The 19,179-nt window shown below is 48.2% G+C and overlaps 1 protein-coding gene across 2 annotated transcripts in view; it reads right to left on the reverse strand.

The window, feature by feature from the left end:
• MYO10 (myosin X) overlaps window positions 1-19,179 on the reverse strand; it is a 211,424-nt gene that overhangs the window by 101,293 nt on the left and 90,952 nt on the right. For both annotated transcript variants that reach the window (XM_004761205.3, XM_004761204.3), the window contains exon 4: window positions 6,535-6,722. In XM_004761205.3, coding sequence (XP_004761262.1) covers window positions 6,535-6,722 — 188 coding nt within the window. The remainder of the gene's footprint in view (window positions 1-6,534; window positions 6,723-19,179) is intronic.

Genomic DNA, 19,179 nt, shown 5'->3' on the forward strand with positions numbered 1-19,179 from the left:
AAGCCCCCATAGAAATCCAGAGGACGGGGTGGGAGGTGCCGTTGAGAAAAGCTTCGGGTTGGTGAACACATGGAAGCCGAGGGCCCTTCCCCGGTACCTTGCCCTGTACGCCTCTCCCAGCTCTTCCTGAGTTATAGCCTCTTACAATCAACCAGTAACCCAGTAAGTAAACTGGTTTCCTGAGTTCTGTGAACTGTTCTAGCAAATTCATCGAAGTGGCAAGGGGGTCGGTTAGAACCTCCCATCCACGGCCATCAGAAGCAGGCGACTTGGCCGTGTGACTGGTGTCTGAAGTGGGGGTTGGGGGCAGTCTTGTAGGATGGCTCCCTTCACCTGTGGGATCGGACATCATCTCCGGGCAGAGAAAGTCAGCGCTGAGTTCCCTGCTTGGTGATACGGAGACTACGACAGAGCCCACGTAGGACCGAGAGCCGTGAGCTGTGTAACGACGCACCTATGTCCTTGCTAATCCTCATCACAGAACTATGAAGCCAAATTGAAGACGGCACACTATTAACACCCCCCCAAATCCAAATTAACAGGGCTTGTTTTAGCCCACCGGTTAAGGTCATTTTGCTCAAGCTGAGGAGCTCTTTGTGCTGGGACAGTCTCACTGCTTGTGCGAGGGGCCTGGCGCTCCACCGCGGGCTACGTGGGGACTCCTCCGCCCCACCTCCCCCCTTTCTCCTGGCCGCCAGGGAACAGGAACCCGTGCGGCAATCATGATGTATTTTACCTTCACTTGCAGCAAACACATCCCTTACATAGCCAGTCCCTACATTTTTCTCATTAGCCCACGGCAATCAGAGTCCCCAACCTTGGCTCAACATGCCTGCGAACACAAACACAGGCTTCAGAGAACACATGGGCATCGAGATGAGCCCAAATGGGCTTAGACTGTGAAAACAAAACAAAACAAACTATGATAATGAAAAAGAGAAAGGAAAATAACCCAATGCACTAATAAGGGGCCTCCTAGGCCATATTAAAAGTTTGTGTTTTTTTTTAAAGATTTTATTTATTTGACCGAGAGAGACACAGCGAGAGAGGGAATGCAAGCGGGGGGAGTGGGAGAGGGAGAAGCAGGATTTTGCCGAGCAGGAAGCCTGATGCGGGGCTCGATCCCAGCACCCTGGGATCCTGACCTGAGCTGAAGGCAGACACTTAACGACTGAGCCACCCAGGTGCCCCCCTGAGTAATAAAAGTTCTGAGACAATTTCATAGGCAAAATCAAAGTCACAAGGCCGTTTTGAAGCAGGAGAGTGTCACGATCAGGTTCAAGGTTTTCGAGCGCCGCTCTGTGTGGAGGAGGGATGGAGTGAAAGCACAGAACGAGGAGGGAGAGGTGAGGGCAGAAGGACTGTGACGGGGGCGGGGACAGCAGGGACAGGAAGTGACCGGCTGCAGGACAGCGCAAGCGAGAGCGAGCTCCGGAGCCTGGCCCTGGTCCGGAGGGCGGTAAACAACAGGCGGTGAGGGAGCGCCTCCTGCACGCCCGGGAGCTTCCCAGCGGGGTGATCTGTGCATCACGACACAGGCGTGCACGTCTGTCACCAACCACTGAGCCTTCTACATAAGGTCAGTACGCTTCACTGTGTGGACTTCTATCTTCATGGGGGCCAGGGGTTGGGGGGGCGCATATGGAGGAGAAGGACTTCTAGCCCCGAAGACTTGCTCTCCGGCTTGCGAGCTGGTAGGAGGGAGAGTCCGACGTGCTGAGAATGAGACCATGAGAGGAGGAATACACTTCTGGGAGAAACACAGCATGAATCTAGGACAGGTCACCCTCGAGATGCCCACACGATATCTCTGATGGAACCTCACGGGCACCTGGACACATGTCTGGAACTTGGAGGAGAAACCGGCTGGATGGAGCTTAGGGATGGGTGCAGGGGGAGGCGTCTAAGACCAGGGGGATCTGCAGACCTGAGAGGGGAAGGCTGGGTGGGAGATGAGCTGTGGAGGAGTGCGGATGGCCCGGAGAGCCAGGGAGAGACCAGAGTGACGCGCTCCATGGAGAGGACAGGGGCTCCCTTCCGTAGCCTAATGACCCTTGTTTTTCTGAATGTCTATGTTTTGGCAAATGCTTCTGTGCCCTTCCTCCCCTCTATGCCAGCCATATTCCTACACATTCTTGGGCCCACAATCCCACATCACTTCCTCTATGAAGCATGGTCTGAATTCCCTCCTGAGATAACCACCACCTCCTCTGAGCAGCCACGGACCTAGTTCCATGACAGCATTTGACAGCTTGAAATCAGTGAGTTGCATCAGTTTCTGCCCATCAGAGAAGAAGTTCCTAACGGCAATGACTGGATTTTATTATTATTATTAAAATTTATTTTATTTCATTTTTTAAAAAATATTTTATTTATTTATTTGACAGAGAGAGAGATATCCCAAGTAGGCAGAGAGGCAGGCAGAGAGACGGGGAAGCAGGTTCACTGCTGAGCAGAGAGCCCGATGCGGGGCTCGATCCCAGGACCCTGGGATCATGACCTGAGCCGAAGGCAGAGGCTTAACCCACTGAGCCACCCAGGCGCCCCTATTATTATTATTATTTTTTTTTTTTTAACTGCTAAAGTCTAGCCCAGTAACCTCCCCTATTACGTGAGCACGAGGCCTGCTTCAAGTCCTGTTTAAGCTGGTGCCTTTCTAACCCTGGATGGCAAGTTTTGCTTACTCTTCCAGTTTGATCATTTATAAACATAGTCTTAGAACTAGAAGACTGAACACCTAATTATCCATTAGGTAGATAATCAATCCCATTTTGGAAAACCAAAACAGGCCAAGCAAAGCAAAGGTCCCAAATCCATAGCTGCTCTGTATATCTATGCTTGGGCTGACAGCTGTTGAACGCTGGCCCTCTCCCAGACGCTGTCCCGGGCGACTCATTTCATAGTGGATTAGCCACACAGGCCTGACTCACACTACAGATCTTAAAGGATCACATGTACCAACACACTGTAAGAAACCCATTTGCCCCATCAATGTACGAGGAGCCCAAGTCAATGTAAAATGCACCAGATCAACCAAGGTCAAATGCTGATCTTGCTAGTTAGACGAAAAAAGAAAAAAAAAATCAAGTTTTCAGCATGTTTTAAAAACTGTAATAGCATAAGCATTTGCTTAAATGTAAACCAAAAGGTAAAACAAGAGCCTGGGAGAGCTGACAAGCTTGAAAGTGAGACCAACACAAGAAGCTCGGACCAGAAACCCAGAGATCCGGCACTGCTACACAAGATGCTGGGGACTGTGACCAAGTGACCTAGGCTCCTGAAGGGCGGGGAAAATGGGTCTCTGAAGTCCTCTCTATCTAATGCCAAACAGGCCTACTTTCTGGTTGTAGTTTTGCAGGCGTAAAACACGTTGAATCCACTAGGGGGCAGATTACGCCCGTGGAAATCTAGCTACAGGCCCCCACCCGGTTCATTTTTAGACTCAATTTTCTCTGAATTCCCACAGCCCAACTCCCATTAAAAACAACAACAACACAAAAAAACCTGCCAGAGAGATTTATTAAACAAGACACATTTTAATGAGAACGGTGTTCTTAGAGACTCTGTTTCCTGAGTTAAATTGTTAAATTTACTGCTAAAAAGAGCAGTAAATACAGTTACTCTGTCACACAATGGGGGCTTTCTATTTGGGATCCTCTCCCCCTCTACCTCCTACCTGATTTTTAAATACCGCAGTCATTGGCATGAAAATGCCAACCCCTTTCCGTTTTATTACACACACACACACACACACACACACACACACGCACAATGACCTCATTTGATTTTCTTCTTTCTTCCTAAGTTCTGCTGTCTAGCGAGCGATCCATGAGTCAGCCTCTCATTTTTTCCCATCGAACATAAGAAACACAAGCAATTTATCAATGGCAAATATTTAGGTACCTAAGGATGGAATACAGTTTGATCTTCTTAAAAATACATCACGTTTTCTCTCTTTCTGTTAACCTTATTAAATTATATTCTGTATGCTGAAATGGGGACCTTACATTCTAACCTCTGAGCTTTGGTTAAATTCCCTGCAACAGTCTACAAACAGGGCTTCCAGACATGAGGCAAGTGTCTTTATTGGAAATGGGACCCTTGAAAGCACCCTTTTAAATATATTAAATAGGTTCATTTTGACGAACTACAAGTCATAATGACTCATTTACTTAACTAAATGGATGGCTGCTCCCTCCAAGGTATTTCCACAACTCAGGACATTAGCAAGATCCAAATGATTAACGGAAGAGTGTATCTGCTCAGATGCTCGCCTCCCCTAAGAGGGGCAGAGAGAGAGGTAGAATGGAATGGAAAAGGCAAACATCTGCTCTTCTATTCATGTAATTCTGAGTTGTTGTAAAAGCAAGGACCCATGCACTAGCGTAATGTGCAAAAACCATCAGTAAGAAGAATATAATCCCTAAGTCATTCTCCTGTGTGTGGCTCCTACAGATACTAACAAGCAGCCACATACATCAAAGGGCTGTTGGAAGGTTGATGCCTGAATGAGAACACGTTGGAAATGTTCCTGGCACCGTGTCCAAAACACACCAAGCCTTCAGAAACCATCAGTGTAGTCATCTTCAAACTGGTGCCACATGGGACCCTGTGTTTCCCAAATGTCCTCAGCTGGGGGGAGTGGGGGGCTGTGATTCCTGTCCCTAGGGTTTCAGTGAGGGCCATCCTCTGGCACGTCTGCCAGTTCCTCCACCCTGTCCCTTCCCCGCCACAGGAGCTGAGGTGGCTTCCCCCACAGGTGACCGGGGGAAAGCGCTGGTCTGCTCCTCACCAGCTGGGAACTGGCTTCTGGCAGTGATCGTGGCCACCACTTAACCTACCTGCATCCCAGGCAGGGGCTTTGGCCTAACTGGGGGCTTTGATGTTAGCCAGCCCGGTTGGCTTCAAGTCTAAAGCGGACATACGGCCCTCCCCCGGTCTGAACCTCCGCTGGATCAGAAGTTCAGACGGGAAAGGAGGGGTTATTCATCGTCCCACTGAAATCCAAAATGCCTCATCCTTTCCTCTTAAAATAATGTAATTATTATGTCACAATTATTTTGGGACTAGAAAGGCAGCTATAACAGAAGTCAAAATCTTTCCCACCAGCCGTCATGGCACACTACAGGTGTGCAGGGACAGCCGTGCCCGTGAGCAGGAAGGAGGCGAGGGTCCGGGTACTCCACGGAAACATCATGGAAAGTGAGGCCCAGCACATCGGCTCTGGGTTCTATCCATGGGCGCTGAGCACCAGTAGAACATGATTCTGATCTAAAGAATTAAGAAGATCCAACTGGATGTCACTAGAATGTAAGTGATGACGCCAATTAGAATTAGTTAATATTTTTTTAATTTTTTAATTAAAGAGAGAGCATGAGCTGGGGGAGGAGCAGAGAGGGGGAAAGCATCTGACACAGACTCTGCACTGATTGCAGAGCCTGGCATGGGGCTCAATTCCAGGACCCTGAGATCATGACCTGAGCCAAAATTGAGAGGCAGATGCTTAACCACTGAGCCACCCAGGTGCTCCATAAAAGAAATATCTTTAAAGAAATATACTCCATTGCTCTTTTTAGACAGTTCCTAGTGATATGTTTTGATAGAGGGTCTTCTGGTAGTTTCTTTTTTTTCAATAGAGAGAGAGAGAGAGAGAGAGAAGAGGGAGTGCACACACAAGTTGGGGGAAAAGCAGGAGGCGAGAATCCCAAGCAGGCTCTCCACTGAGCACGGAGTCTGACTCAGGGCTCCATCTCAGGACCCTGAGATCATGACCTGAGCTGCAATCAGGAGTCAGATGCTTAACCAACTTGAGCCACCCAGGTGCCCCTTCTGGTAGTTTAACAAAATTCAAAATCATTAAAATGTACCCATTTGGGAAATTCTATTTAATCTTATTGAATTAGAGACTGAATTAAAGAAAAAAGATCTCTTGCTCAAATATACATGCCTTCTGATTCTAGACCATATAGATACAGTCTAGAATTATATATATATATATATATATATATATGATTATAAATATAAACCTGTATACATTTTATATATATATATATATATATATATATATATATATATATATATAAAACATTTTAAATATGAAAGAACACCACATTTTCTTTCCACTTTCAGGATATGTGCTGCTGAACAGAGCACATTTTCTTAAATCCACAGAAGGACGATGCCACAATGGAATAAAACAAAGAATAATTAAGGGAAATTTAAAAAAAGAAAAAGAAAAATGGAAGAATTATTCTAAGGCCAAGAGCCAACAAATGTGGAATGTCTTGCTCTTTTCTAAGTGAGCTGGGGTCTTTGGAAAGACGCACTTGTCAAGCTATTCGAAACAGAAATCCCGTCTGAGGAGCTCAGGTACCTACTAAACATTTTTCTCATTCACCTTCTAAGCAACTTTTGTGTCCTGGGGCTGCCTGGGAAGGCGCCGCTGGTCCAGCGGGCAATGGTCAGGCTCCTGATGCCAGCTTCCCGTGTGGCCCCCTGCCCAGCCCTCTGCCGGTCTCACGGCGGCCCGGTTACCTGATGAGGACACACTGGTTGTCGTGGCGTTTCCACAGGCATCGGTAGCACTCGTTGGCGACGGCAAAGACGTGAGGGGGGAGCTCCCCCAGGTGGCACCTGCTGTAGCGCTCCATGGTGGCCCGCTCATACAGCCCGGCGATGGTCTTGTAGGGGTTCACCGAGGCAATGATGGAGCCGATGTAGGTCTGCAGGCACACGGGGCAGGAAGACAGAAGGATGCCGGGTTACACGTGGTTGGGTGGCCAGGGTTGGGGGTCGGGTGCAGGACTAGGGTGTGCCACGTCCACTCATGCTGGGACAGGGACAGACGAGGCTGAATTCAACTTCATGCTGTTCCACACTCTGAAAGGGAGGGGCCTGTCACACCTCCCCAAAGCACCCCCGTCACCAGCTCTAACAGAATCCACCTGGGTCTGCTTGAAGAGGAAAGACAGGGCTCCCTTGTCTTTGTCCCTGGCATATGTTTTTCCTCCACCTTTTCGGTACAGAATCTTGTCATTCTATCCAAATCAGTGGAGCCATTTCAGAGGACTCGCAGTGACAGGTAAACCACAGAAAGATGGGGAAGCAGCCCAGGCCCAAACCCCTGTTCCCGGTGACCTCCTCATCCCGTGCCGGCTACAAAGGACCGTCCACGTCCAGGCTCCTTCCTCATCAGGCGGCTCTCAGGAAAGAGCAGGATTAAAGAAAGAATGTGCGCGACACCAAGGGGCCGGGGCAAAGAGGAACAGAGAGTTACTATTTAATGGGTTCAGAGCTTCTGTTTAAGATGGTGAGAAGATTCTAGAGGTAGATTTGTGGTTACAGTTATACAACCCTGCAAATGTTTCTAGTACACCTAGAAACAGTCAAAATGGTAAATTTTATGTCATATATCTTTAACCTGTATTTATTTATTTTAATTTAATTTTATTTTTTTAAAGATTCTATTTATTTATTTGACAGACAGAGATCACAAGTAGGCAGAGAGAGAGAGAGGAGGAAGCAGGCTGTCCGCGGAGCAGACAGCCCGATGCGGGGCTCGATCCCAGGACCCTGGGATCATGACCTGAGCCAAAGGCAGAGGCTTTAACCCACTGAGCCACCCAGGTGCCCCTATCTTTAACCTTTTAAAACAGTATCAAGACCATTTTGAAAATTCTGGACGCCACAGAAGTGGTCTGGAACTGAGATGCCTGACGATCTTCCCCTTCTGGAACAAAATCTGGGCCAGAAATTAAGCAAAATCTTCAGAGCAGCAAAGCAGAGAGGCTACATCTATGAACACACAAGGCCTGCTACCTTGTCCATACGGACCAAACTTGTTCTCTTGGACTTCTGCAGGAAACGCGAACGGAGTTTGATGACCAGGTTTCCAGCCTCAGACAGAGGCGGCAGCAGACTGCAGGAGTAGAGGCGGGCGCCGTAACCACCACCTTTGACAGTTCACACGCACTGTGCCAAGTGCTGCACTGGCCCTCCAAAATTCCTATGTTGAAGCTTGGACCCCCAATACCTTGGAATGGGACTGTATTTGGAGCTAAGGCCTCTAAGGAGATGATTACATTAAAGTGAGGCTCTTCCAGGGAGCCCTAATCCAATCTGACTGCCCTCCTTTTAGGAAGAAACGTGGAAGCTGGAAGAAACACAAGAGATGTGTGTGCATAGATAGAGACCATTTGAGGACACAGTAGGATGGCAGCCATTTGGGAGGCAAGGAAGGTGCCCTCACGAGAAGCCAACCCAGCCAACACCTTGACCTTGGACCTCTAGCTTCCAGAACTATGAGAAAATCACTGTCTGTTCAAGCCACCCAGTCAATATTTTGTTATGAGCCCCCGAGGTGATCCACACAGGGGGCCGGACCCTTTCACATTCACAATAACCTAAAGAGTTTCACAATCCTACTAGCCTGATTTTTCAGAGAGGAAACAGGCATAGTGATGGTGTGGTGTTCACCCACGTGGCCAGGAAATGGTAGAGGGGAGATGTGAATCCAAGCAACCCAACTGCAGAGGCTTCTCATATCCCTTGGCAAGGCACAGCAATGCAGCACAGGGAAAGGAAAAGCAAGCAACACGGGGCAGAGAGTCCTAACATCCCGAGAGCGTCTGTACCACATTGTGACAATTTGTACTCATTTACAGTCACAGGGACGGGAACAAGCTTCAAATGTAAGGAGTTTACGTTTTAGAAATATCTGAACCAAAAAGGTTAAAACATAAGAGTTATTATCACATGACGAATGACTCCGCTCCTAGATATTTAACCAAAAGAACTAAAAACAAGTGCAGCATTGTTCACACCAGCCTAAAGGTCAAACCACACAGATGTCAATTACCCAGTGGGCGGGTCAACCAGGTGTGGTGCACCCATACAATGGACTATTATTCCGCCCCACAAAGCAATAAAATACCGAGGTGTGCTACTGTGGGGATGAACCCTGACAACATCACACCAAGGTGAGGAAGCTGGACACTGAAGTTCCCATACATATCCAGAAAAGGTAAATCCATAAAGACAGGTTGGGGTAGTTACTATAGGCAGGGGGAGGAGGCAGAAATGGGGAGTGGGTGAGGACTGCTTAGTGGATATAGGGCATCCATTTGGGGTGATGAAAATACTTGGGAATGAGACAAGAGGCTATCTGTACAACATTGTGAATGTCCTAAATACACTGAATTACATATTTTAACATGGTTAATCTTCTGTTATGACATGTTCACCTCCATTTAAAAAAGAAAAAGATAGAGTGCCTTAGTGGGGAAATGTTCAGGTCTTTGGAAACCTCAGCTTGCCAGAAAGTCCATTTTCCCCAACCAGGGCATGGGGGAAAGATCTGGCCATAAAGAAAGATGGAAACTGCTTTTTCCTCTGGGGAAGGTATGTCCTACTTCTAAAGGAAACGGAGAACCATCGGATTCCCTGGAGGACACACTCAGATTCCAGCAATGCTTTGACCACAGGTGCTGGTGCCTTCCTTCATGTCAGCTGTTTGCAGGGGTGAAGCCAGCAGGCACGTGGTGCTTGAGGCTCTGGGTGTCTAGCCCCTTCCACTACTTTGTCTAAAATGTCAGACCTGTTTCTACCTTTTGGTAGCTGTATGATTATTTTTTTTTAAGGATTTTTTAAAAGTTTTTTTTTATTTTTAAATAATTTCTACACCCAACGTGGGGCTCGAACTCATGACCCTGAGACCAAGAGTTGCATGTTCTTCTGACTGAGCCAGCCAGCTGCCCCGACTATTATTTATATTCTGGAAATAATCAAAACTCAAAAAAAATCATTTTCTTCTGTTGAAATATTGTCTTACTTTTTTCCTACTTTGGCAGAAATAAGGACACTTAATGCCTCCCCTCTTAAAACAGCGAGGTAGGCACACTGAAATCCTTTCTCAGTTACAAATAAAATTTAAAAGTCACAGGTATTAAGCTGAGAATTAAATATCATTAATATTGGATATTAACCCATTATTAACACAGTTTTTAAAAAATGATATACCTTGGAACACCTGGTTGGCTCAGTCAGTAGAGCTTGCAACTCTTGATCTCTGGGCTGTGAGTTCAAGCCCCACACTGGGCATGGAGCTTATTTAAAAACAACAACAAAAAAAAACCCAAATTTAAAAAAATGATATACCCAGCCTGTGTCTTAAAAATTTTGCACACCTTGTCATAACATGTTTGTATGGTAGTTCTTAAATTTGGGGAGATAAGTCTTTCTTTCAAAAAAAGTATTGATTTACTTATAAAGAGTGTCATAACCTTTCCACAAGAGCTTTACTTAGAAAGTGATCATTTTGGTCAAAACCTCATGCTACCCCATTCTGGTTGGGCAACCCCACTGGTCATACAGCGTGGCTTAAAAGATCACTCATCCCGGAAGTGTGGAGGACATGGTTTTTGTAGGGGGGTAGGAAATTCAAGGGCATTAAATGTTTGTTAGCAAAGTTGAAGCTGGAACATCCAAAATGGTCTTAGGCCTGGTCTTCTTTTTAAGTAATTAATATCACACTTTGCCCAGTGCAACAGCTGTAAAGTGGTTCAGAACAACAACGTGGTTGGAGGCTATGGCAGTTGCCAATGGCCCGCACGTGCCCCCTCCCTAGTCCCCACCCCGCAGTGATTCTAGAGGAGGAAGCCAGACGTTCAGCACAGTGGTACCCTGCAGAACTGGCTGTCGTGCCTGGTGGACCCACTAGTGCATCACGAGACCTTTCCCCATTGAGCCCAGTCGCTGCGACACAGTCAGAGCTGGCCTGTTGGTTGAGGCCTCGCGGTGTCTCTGCCTCACAAGATCATTCCAACACACCTACAGGTTGCTCCATTGTTGAGTTACCATCCTGACTCCAAGACAGAAGAAAACCACGCACACCACGCAAGAGAATGCTTTCACCAAGAACCTCGAAAGGCACATAATTTGTGGTGAAAGACAAAAATCCAAAGTTGGTTTAGTTATAAGACACTATTCGTGCCAAAGGATTGCCATGGCTCTGGTGGTTGGACGCTTTTCCTAAAACAATATTGATCTTCATGTCTGACTTCCCCAACAAGATGTTGAAAATACGTTCCTCATCTTTCAATCTCGTCAACTGCCATGAAGACCGTGTGGTCCCTTATTATACATTGTTGAGAAATTACAAGTTCTGTGTAAATATTACTAAAAATAGACTTTCACCACTTTATGCAAGAAAGCCTGATTTTCCCCATTTTGATGGAAAACTTCTGGAAACATACAGCATGTGCCTTCGTGTTTTCAAAACCAGGTGAGTGTACCTAATCTACGCTTTAAAGGATTTTTGGTCTTATTCGGTCTCTCAGCCTGTAACAATGACGCCCACACTGGATGAGGCAGACACAGTCTTCTTGTCTCCACCAACACCAAGCCCAGACCTGAGCTCGCGACGGCTCCTCCAGACTGCAGCTTCTCAGCCTTCCCACGCACCCCAGGTAGCACTGTTTGAGGGGCTCCAAATCTCCGTGGAATAAAAGGCTGAAGGCTTTTCCTTCTGAGACTGCAGTGTTGGAGAAATGGCAGAAGGTGCTGGAAGAGTTTGCAGGTAAGAGATCACTTTGCTGTATAGTTAAAAGGAAGATACCAAGCCAGGCTTTTACTCTACTTGCACTGCACACGCCACATAATGCATGAAGTGAAGACACACATTCAAAAACGATCTGCATTTCAGCTGCTTAAAATTTTCACCTTTAAGGTTAACATAAGAGCACTTTGGGGGCGCCTGGGTAGCTCAGTGGGTTAAAGCTTCTGCCTCCCAGGGTCCTGGGATCGAGCCCCACATCGGGCTCTCTGCTCTGCAGGGAGCCTGCTTCCTGCTCTCTCTCTGTCTGCCTCTCTGCCTACTTGTGATCTCTGTCTGTCAAATAAATAAATGAAATCTTAAAAAAAAATATGTAAAATATGTGCCTGGTATACACAGAAAACCCATTTTTTTAAAAAGCTATTTTATTATTATTTTTTTAAGTTTTATTTATTTTAGAGAAGGGGAGCACGTGAGTGGGAGGGGCAGACAGAGACAAAACCCCAAGCAGACTCCACACTGTGTGCATAGCCCACCACCGGGCTCGATCTCACGACCCTGAGATCGGGACCTGAACCAAAACCAAGAGTCAGACGCTTAACCAACTGTACTACCCAGGCATCCTTATTTTTATTTTTTAAGATTACAGGAAACCTTGTCTCATGTAGCATTAAAAACGCCTCTCTATAACTGGAATTTAAGTAAAATTTAATAATCCATTAATTTTTAAAATGCCTGTCTAATATAAGACCTCCATTTTGTACCAGAGGTTAATTAGGCTCTTAAAGCATGAATGCACGAGTTTTACTACTTCACCTTCTCACTAATGGCCTAAGTCATTACTTAAAAGGCTTGTCACCAGATTCTAAATGACAAGCCTGCATATTACCAAACCATCTTTCTCTGACATTTCATAACTGGGGCGCCCAGAGGACAATCCGACCCACACAGACACACCTTCACAGCCCTCACCTGCTCCAACCCAACCTTGAGATGTGGGGAGGCCAAAGGCCACTGTCCAGCCTCCTCTGACAGACAAGGGGATGGTTAACTGCTGCCCCTACAGTCACAGCACCGGTGAGTGAGATCCAGGACAGCAATCCAGGACAGCCACACTGGGGGGTCTATGGTGGCCCTCTCCACCACTCAGCATGCACGGCACAGGGATTATCTCGGACTCTGTCCGGCTCATCGCCAGGGGCCAAAGACTCTATGTCTTGCCCGTTCGTTCCACTTTCACTGAACTCTAGACTCTATGTCCTTCCCTCCAACTCCTACCTCGGCCTCGCTCAGCTTTTCATAAAAGCTGCCTTCCTCACTGATTTCTGAAGTGGCCTTGTGCGTTCAGCCCAAGCTCCATACTTCACCCGTGACACTCTGAAGATGACAACCCTCCCGCTTGGAGCCCTCCAACAAGTCCCACCGTCTTCAGGGTCACTCAACTGGGATATCTGAGAAGACAGTCTGAGTGGCTCCCAAAAGGGGAGAGAATAGCCCGCGTCCTAACGAATTATCCTCCTAATACCTCCAGAAGCTGGGGTGGGGGAGGGGCTTCAGTTACCGAGTTTTCACTGCCGTTGCCCGTGGTCGTGCCAAGCGACACTTTCAAGCCCCCCTAAAACAGAAGTGTAAAACGACATGGCAACAACAACAGCAGTCGTCCCTAATAGCTTATTCAAAGGAGGACAAATCAGGTGAAATCCGAGAGGTCTATTAGCAAAAATAATTATGGCCAAGGCCATCTTTTCCTTCCCCCACTCCCTTAAACCATACCACTCTGCATGGGTCACTGTCTTGCTAAAACAAACGGATAAGAGATTCACTGAATTAGCCCAGTTCAAATGTAATATAAGTAAAAACGGTGACTGGCAAGCAAAGGGGGTCAAAGAAGAGCCTCGCTGTAAATTAAGTACCAAGGGAAGCAAAGATCACTTGGTAAGAAATCCCGAGAGCTGTGAGACATATTCATTACGTGTTGAACCATTTATCCCTCCACAAGAAGGTATTTCTACGGTTTCTGAAACGCCCATGATGACGTCACGCACTTTCAGACTCTGGACACATGAAGCTCTCAAACATGAGGTGGGACCAGGTACTGGCCTCTTCATACTGGATTCAAATTCCACCAGAATAGAGAGCTTGGTCATTTGAATGGCTTTTCAGAAACAGAGAGGATGTTCTATTTTGAAGCACATAACAAATTTTTCTAGTCAGAAAAGTTCCACATAACTCACCAAAAAATACATTTCCTTGCCCGCTTTAATAATCTGAAACAGCTGTCGCACATGTTGCTTAAAAAAATGCTGGAAGAAACTCACTGCATTTCTTCAATCCAAAGTCTACCAATTCAAGGTTTTCAGAAGGCGTCAGGCTGTAATGCCCACTGGGTCATCCCCCCCACCCAAAGGAACAGGTCGAACTCAGAAAACCAAAAGTGACCCGGGGGCCTCAGATGCTCTCTGCTTTGAGATACAGAGGGCTCCGTGCCATGGTTAGGAAGCCACCATTCAACCACGGGAGCGAATGGTCTACACAACAAGGTTTGGTCACCAGAACCCAAGAGGTCCCCAGCCTGGAGCTACCTTCCCTGAAACACTGCTTCAGGGATTCTGTTCCGTCATGAACACACATCCTCTGTCACCCCACATGATGGCTGCGTGAGAGAACGACATAAATCAGGGGTATTTATTGTTCTTGTTAATGAAAATAAAAACCACAACCGCTTTTCATCATGGGATCGTGAACGTGGTTGGATGTGGAAACAGGTGCAACTGACACGCACTAGGAAAATCCGCTCAAGTCGGGGCCGCGCCACACTTTCCTAGAGCGAAAACTTAAGAAGCGGGAGTCGTCAGCCATATTTATTTCTCGTTCACCGTTCTCTCCTTTCCTTCCCTCTGGATCTTCTCAGCTCTGTACAGCGGCATCTTTATCCTGGATGGGGCTTCATCCACACGCCCAGCGGGTCACGGACATCTTCATTCCGATGGCCCTTAGCTCTGACTCACGTGGGCAAGGCTGAGCTCCCCAAAACACCGATTTCTTCTCACTTAGTGAAATCTTTTTTTTTGAAGATGCTATTTATTTACTGAGAAAGCGAGAGAGAGCGAGCATACATGCGAGTTGGGGGAGGGGCACAGGGAAAGAGAGAACCTCAAGCCGGCTCCGTGCGGAGCGTGAAGCCCGACACGGGCTCAACATCACAACCTGAGCCGAAATCAAGAACAGACGCTTCACTGACGGGACACACCCCGGCCCCCCTCACTTCGTGGCATCTTGACTAAAGCACCATGGTCAGCCCAAATAGCTAATCCAGAAATCTGGGAGTCACCCTGTAGACATTGTCTATTTGCCTTTCAAACACTTTCCTTCTTCCTCTCAGTATCCTTCAGACTCAAACTCTCCCTGGACTGGTCTGGAACCCCGTCATTTCCCATCTAGCTTGCTGGTCCTAGACGGGGATGCCCCCGCACTCAGCCATCACCCTGCAGCCGGAGGGAGTTCCCCCAGAACTCGCGTTTAAAGCTGTCCGGTACAGCCGTCACAAGTATATTCAAACTCATCCACTTACACACGGAGCCCTTCCTCACCTGCTCCTGACCATCTTACAAGACAGCGGCATCTCCCATTTCAGCATCTTGAATGTCCCGCAGTTGGACAAATGCCCCCCCCCCCCAGACTAGTTCATGTCTTCGCACATTCTGATCTTCTGCTAGAAATGAGCCAGCCTCCCTCCTGGTCAAATTCCCCTATCAAAACTCAGCACGAGCAATGCCTCTGCTGGCGACCATTCCCTGACCTCTTCCTTCTTTCCTCCTTCGGATGCTCATTCACTACGGCCCGACTACTTTCATCACACTCACGGTCACCCTGAGCAATTGTCAATGGCTTGCTTGTGTCCTTCCCCAGCAAACTGGGAGGTCTTGGAGGAGCAGTGCCTTTCATTCATCTAATCTTTCAAGGAACAATTACAGTGAACGAGAGTAATTTTGCATCCTTGGAGCTTAGCACCCAGCCCGGCACACAAGCAGGGCTGCATCCATGTAGACAGCTAGTGGGGGGGGGGGGCATGTGATTTGAAGACAAATCCACCAAATAAATTCATGTTTTAACTGGGTTCTAGTGCTCTATGTCCACTATGTACTACATTAAAAAACTACATAAAAACCTACTACTACTACTACATTAAAAAACTACATAAAAACCTACTACTACTACTACACACACAAAAAACCTGCTTGCCATCATTATCCAACTAAACAATTTAAAAACATTTTTAAACAATTAAAAAAAAACCATTAAGCATTCACGTTGGCTGAAAACTAGATGACAACAGATAAGTCAAGTTCTTACTGAAGTCAAGCTCTGAAATTTAGAAGTGACATTTCCATTTAATTTGAATAAATTCCTGATTAAAACTTTCCCCTTGTTGAAAGGAATCTGACCCAGAAGGAGACCCAAAAGAGAGGCAGGAAAGGAAGAAAAAAGAAATTGTAAAAGCAACATTTCTAATTGACGCCATCGTGTGCCGATGTGGGAGTAGCCACTCAAGAGCATGAATGTTTGGTGAAGTTTAAAAATACACAGAGTCAGACAGATGGTTGCAATCATCTCTTGGCAACACCGGTCTCGATCTCATGTGAAAAGAGGCCCCTGAAAAACCGCACTGCTTTCAGCTGTTCCTGGTCCGAGGCCTATGCCCAGGCCGCCGGCCATCCCGTTTCCAGGCCATCCCGGTCCCCGTAAGAGGCCGCTGTTACTCGACACTGGCTTTGGAATGGGACGGAAATGAATCCAAAACAAGTCTCCTTGGGGGAAACTCAGCTCCAGGAAATGAGATGCAGATTTAGACGGGCACGTCCAAGACGGTCAAGTCCGTCCCACGTCCGGTCCAACGACCGTCGGCGGCTCAGGGTCTCCCCTTCACCTGCCGGCTCTGCCAACCCGTCTCTGGCCGGCCGTGGTGAACAGAACACACTTCGCAGAAAGCAGCAGGCTCCCGAGTTAATTCAGGATCATCATCAAACACATCTGCGGAGTCGGTGTGGACCGCCCCATCACCAAAGGGACGGTATTTTGGAAAGACCTAAAAATGCGCAAGCTGTGAGGGCTCTTCTGTGCTGACACACGCGTTTTATCTTTAGTCACGGCTCCAGCTTCTTCAGACGGGCTCCTCTGACTCTGGTCTCTGCACCGCTGGTTCGGGAAGACCGACAGACGACCCGGCGGGCTGGGTGGACCGGAGCAGGGGGCCCCCTGGAGCCATCCCCGGCGCCCTAATTGCAGACGAGCTCTTCGCGCTCCCCGCGGCTCTCTCCGTGATGTGGTCTGGAACGGCTGGGACAGGAGGCTCCCCCATGCAATCGACCCGAAGCGCGACAAGCCCTATAATGGACACCCCGTGCTTCTCTTCCACCGGGCGGAAATCCAAACTGCCACACCGCGGAGCCCGCTTGGCGGACACGGAGCTTACGTTCCGGACAAGGGGAACCTCGTCGGCTCTTGTCAACACTGTGTTTAGATGCTGGGGACATAACAATGTGAAGTGATCCAGGCTCCAGAGACTACAGTAGGGCAGGCGTCCAAAACCGACTTGTCTTCCCTGCTCTCCTCTCCTGGAGCTGCCAGAACTGCCAGGGCCCCGTTCTCACGGCCAGTAGCTCCACAAGGCTGGGAGTCGTGGAAACCAACCCTTCCTCCCCCACACTCCCCCCCTCTTCCTCACTCCCCACCCCTGCACCTTGGGCCTTCGGGGTGCCTTCTACACCCCCCAGCCCAAACGCTGCTGACTGACTATAAGCGAATCGAGGTTTCCCAACCTTGGTACTACTGACATCACCGTCCACATAATGCTTTGTTGGGGGCTGTTCTGGGCACCGTGGGAGGTCTCCACCACCCTTGGGCTCTACCCACTAGATACCATTAGCATCCTCTGCCTTAGCTGGGTGAGCAGAAATGCCTCCCGAGAGCACCATATGTCCCCTGGGGACAGGATCACCTGGTTGACACCCTTAGAGCAGTGGTGTCCTGACCCCAGCCTTCCTGTCCTGTCCAACTGGCTCAGTATTCCGTAACACACACAGCAGATTCCGTGAGCAGAGCGACTGCCCCCAACTCAGTGAGTCGGTCACACTGAATTCACTCTGGTCTCTCCATGTCCTTGGCCTTCTGTTCTAACCAACCTTTATCTCTCAAGTGTCATTACTGCCCCTCCCCCCCCCCCACTGGGTTTTTCATCGCCAGTTTGAGCTTTCTAGCCCACCTACAGGTTACCTCTCCCTATCTCTTTCCTTTTGTCCCACAAACACATGCTCTGCTCCTCCTCTCCCTGAGTCTTTAGGAACTTAACAGGTGCACGTACTTGTCCTCCCGTGTCCTCATGGGTGGTGGGAGGAGAGAGAAGAACAGGGGACGCTCAACAGACCCTCTCCCAAGGAGACGCCATTCGGGAACAGCCCCTGTGGCAGGAAGCCCACAGAAAAGAGGCTCAGGGTGGAGTGTGGGATGGGGTCCCAGGCTGGGAGCTGTAGTGCCAGGAAGTCGCCCAGGAACTTGGGAACCCAGAACCCAAAGTTCCAGGAAAGGAATCCAGAAGACAGGGGCTCGGGCAAGGCAACTATGTAAAGAGTAGGGCTGCTCTAACCAGGGGTCCAATCCCAAAAGGACCAGTGGCAAGGCTAGGATCATGTGGACCGCCACGCTGATGGAGAAGTCCATTCAGTTTCTGCCCTGAAGGACCCAGTTCTGGGCAGGAACTTGATAAATAAACACCCGGTAGTACAGACAATTAAGATACGGGAAGGGGGGGGCGCCTGGGTGGCTCAGTGGGTTAAGCCACTGCCTTCGGCTCGGGTCATGATCCCAGGGTCCTGGGATCAAGCCCCACATCGGGCTCTTTGCTCAGCAGGGAGCCTGCTTCTTCCTCTCTCTCTCTCTCTCTGCCTGCCTCTCTGCCTACTTGTGATCTCTCTCTGTCAAATAAATAAATAAAATATTAAAAAAAAAAAAAAGATACGGGAAGGGTACAGAGGTTCTAGAGGCTTTCACTTGCTGCTTGACTTTAAAACAGTCCTGTCAGATACGGGGGTTATGATATCTGACCTTTCAGAAAAATAAAAAACTGACACACAGACTAAATTATTAACCCAGAGCCCAAGCGGAGGCGAGTGGAGAAAAGCATGTTCAACTCGGATTTGCCTACGCTGAGCATTTTCTCTCTTTATAGCTGTCTACCCCATTCTAATGGGGCATGGTAATGGCTGGAGAAATATCTTACTGGGGTCTGGTAAAGTTCTCAGGCAGTAAGGGTGGTCCCCAAAAAGGAAAAAAAGCTAATGGTCCTTTTTAGCACAAGGCAGCGACCCTTTCTACCTGGAGATGGGTCTTCCCATCAGCAAGCTGTGTAACCTGCTAACTCGGACCAGAAAGCCAACAAAGGACACTATGCAAGATCCAGAGTGTGGGAGAAGACCCACGGGGACTCCTCCTCCGTAACACGCCTCAAAGGAGGCCACCTATGGCAGAAGAATGTGGCCCTGGATGTCCGGGCCAAATGCACTTTGAGGATGTGATTAAGGCTGGAAATGCTGAGACAGGAAGATTATCAAGGTGGGCCCCATCTGATCGCA

Source organism: Mustela putorius, unplaced genomic scaffold (assembly GCF_011764305.1).
Source record: "Mustela putorius furo isolate JIRA1106 unplaced genomic scaffold, ASM1176430v1.1 tig00000589_pilon_pilon_pilon, whole genome shotgun sequence".
NCBI lineage: Eukaryota > Metazoa > Chordata > Mammalia > Carnivora > Mustelidae > Mustela > Mustela putorius.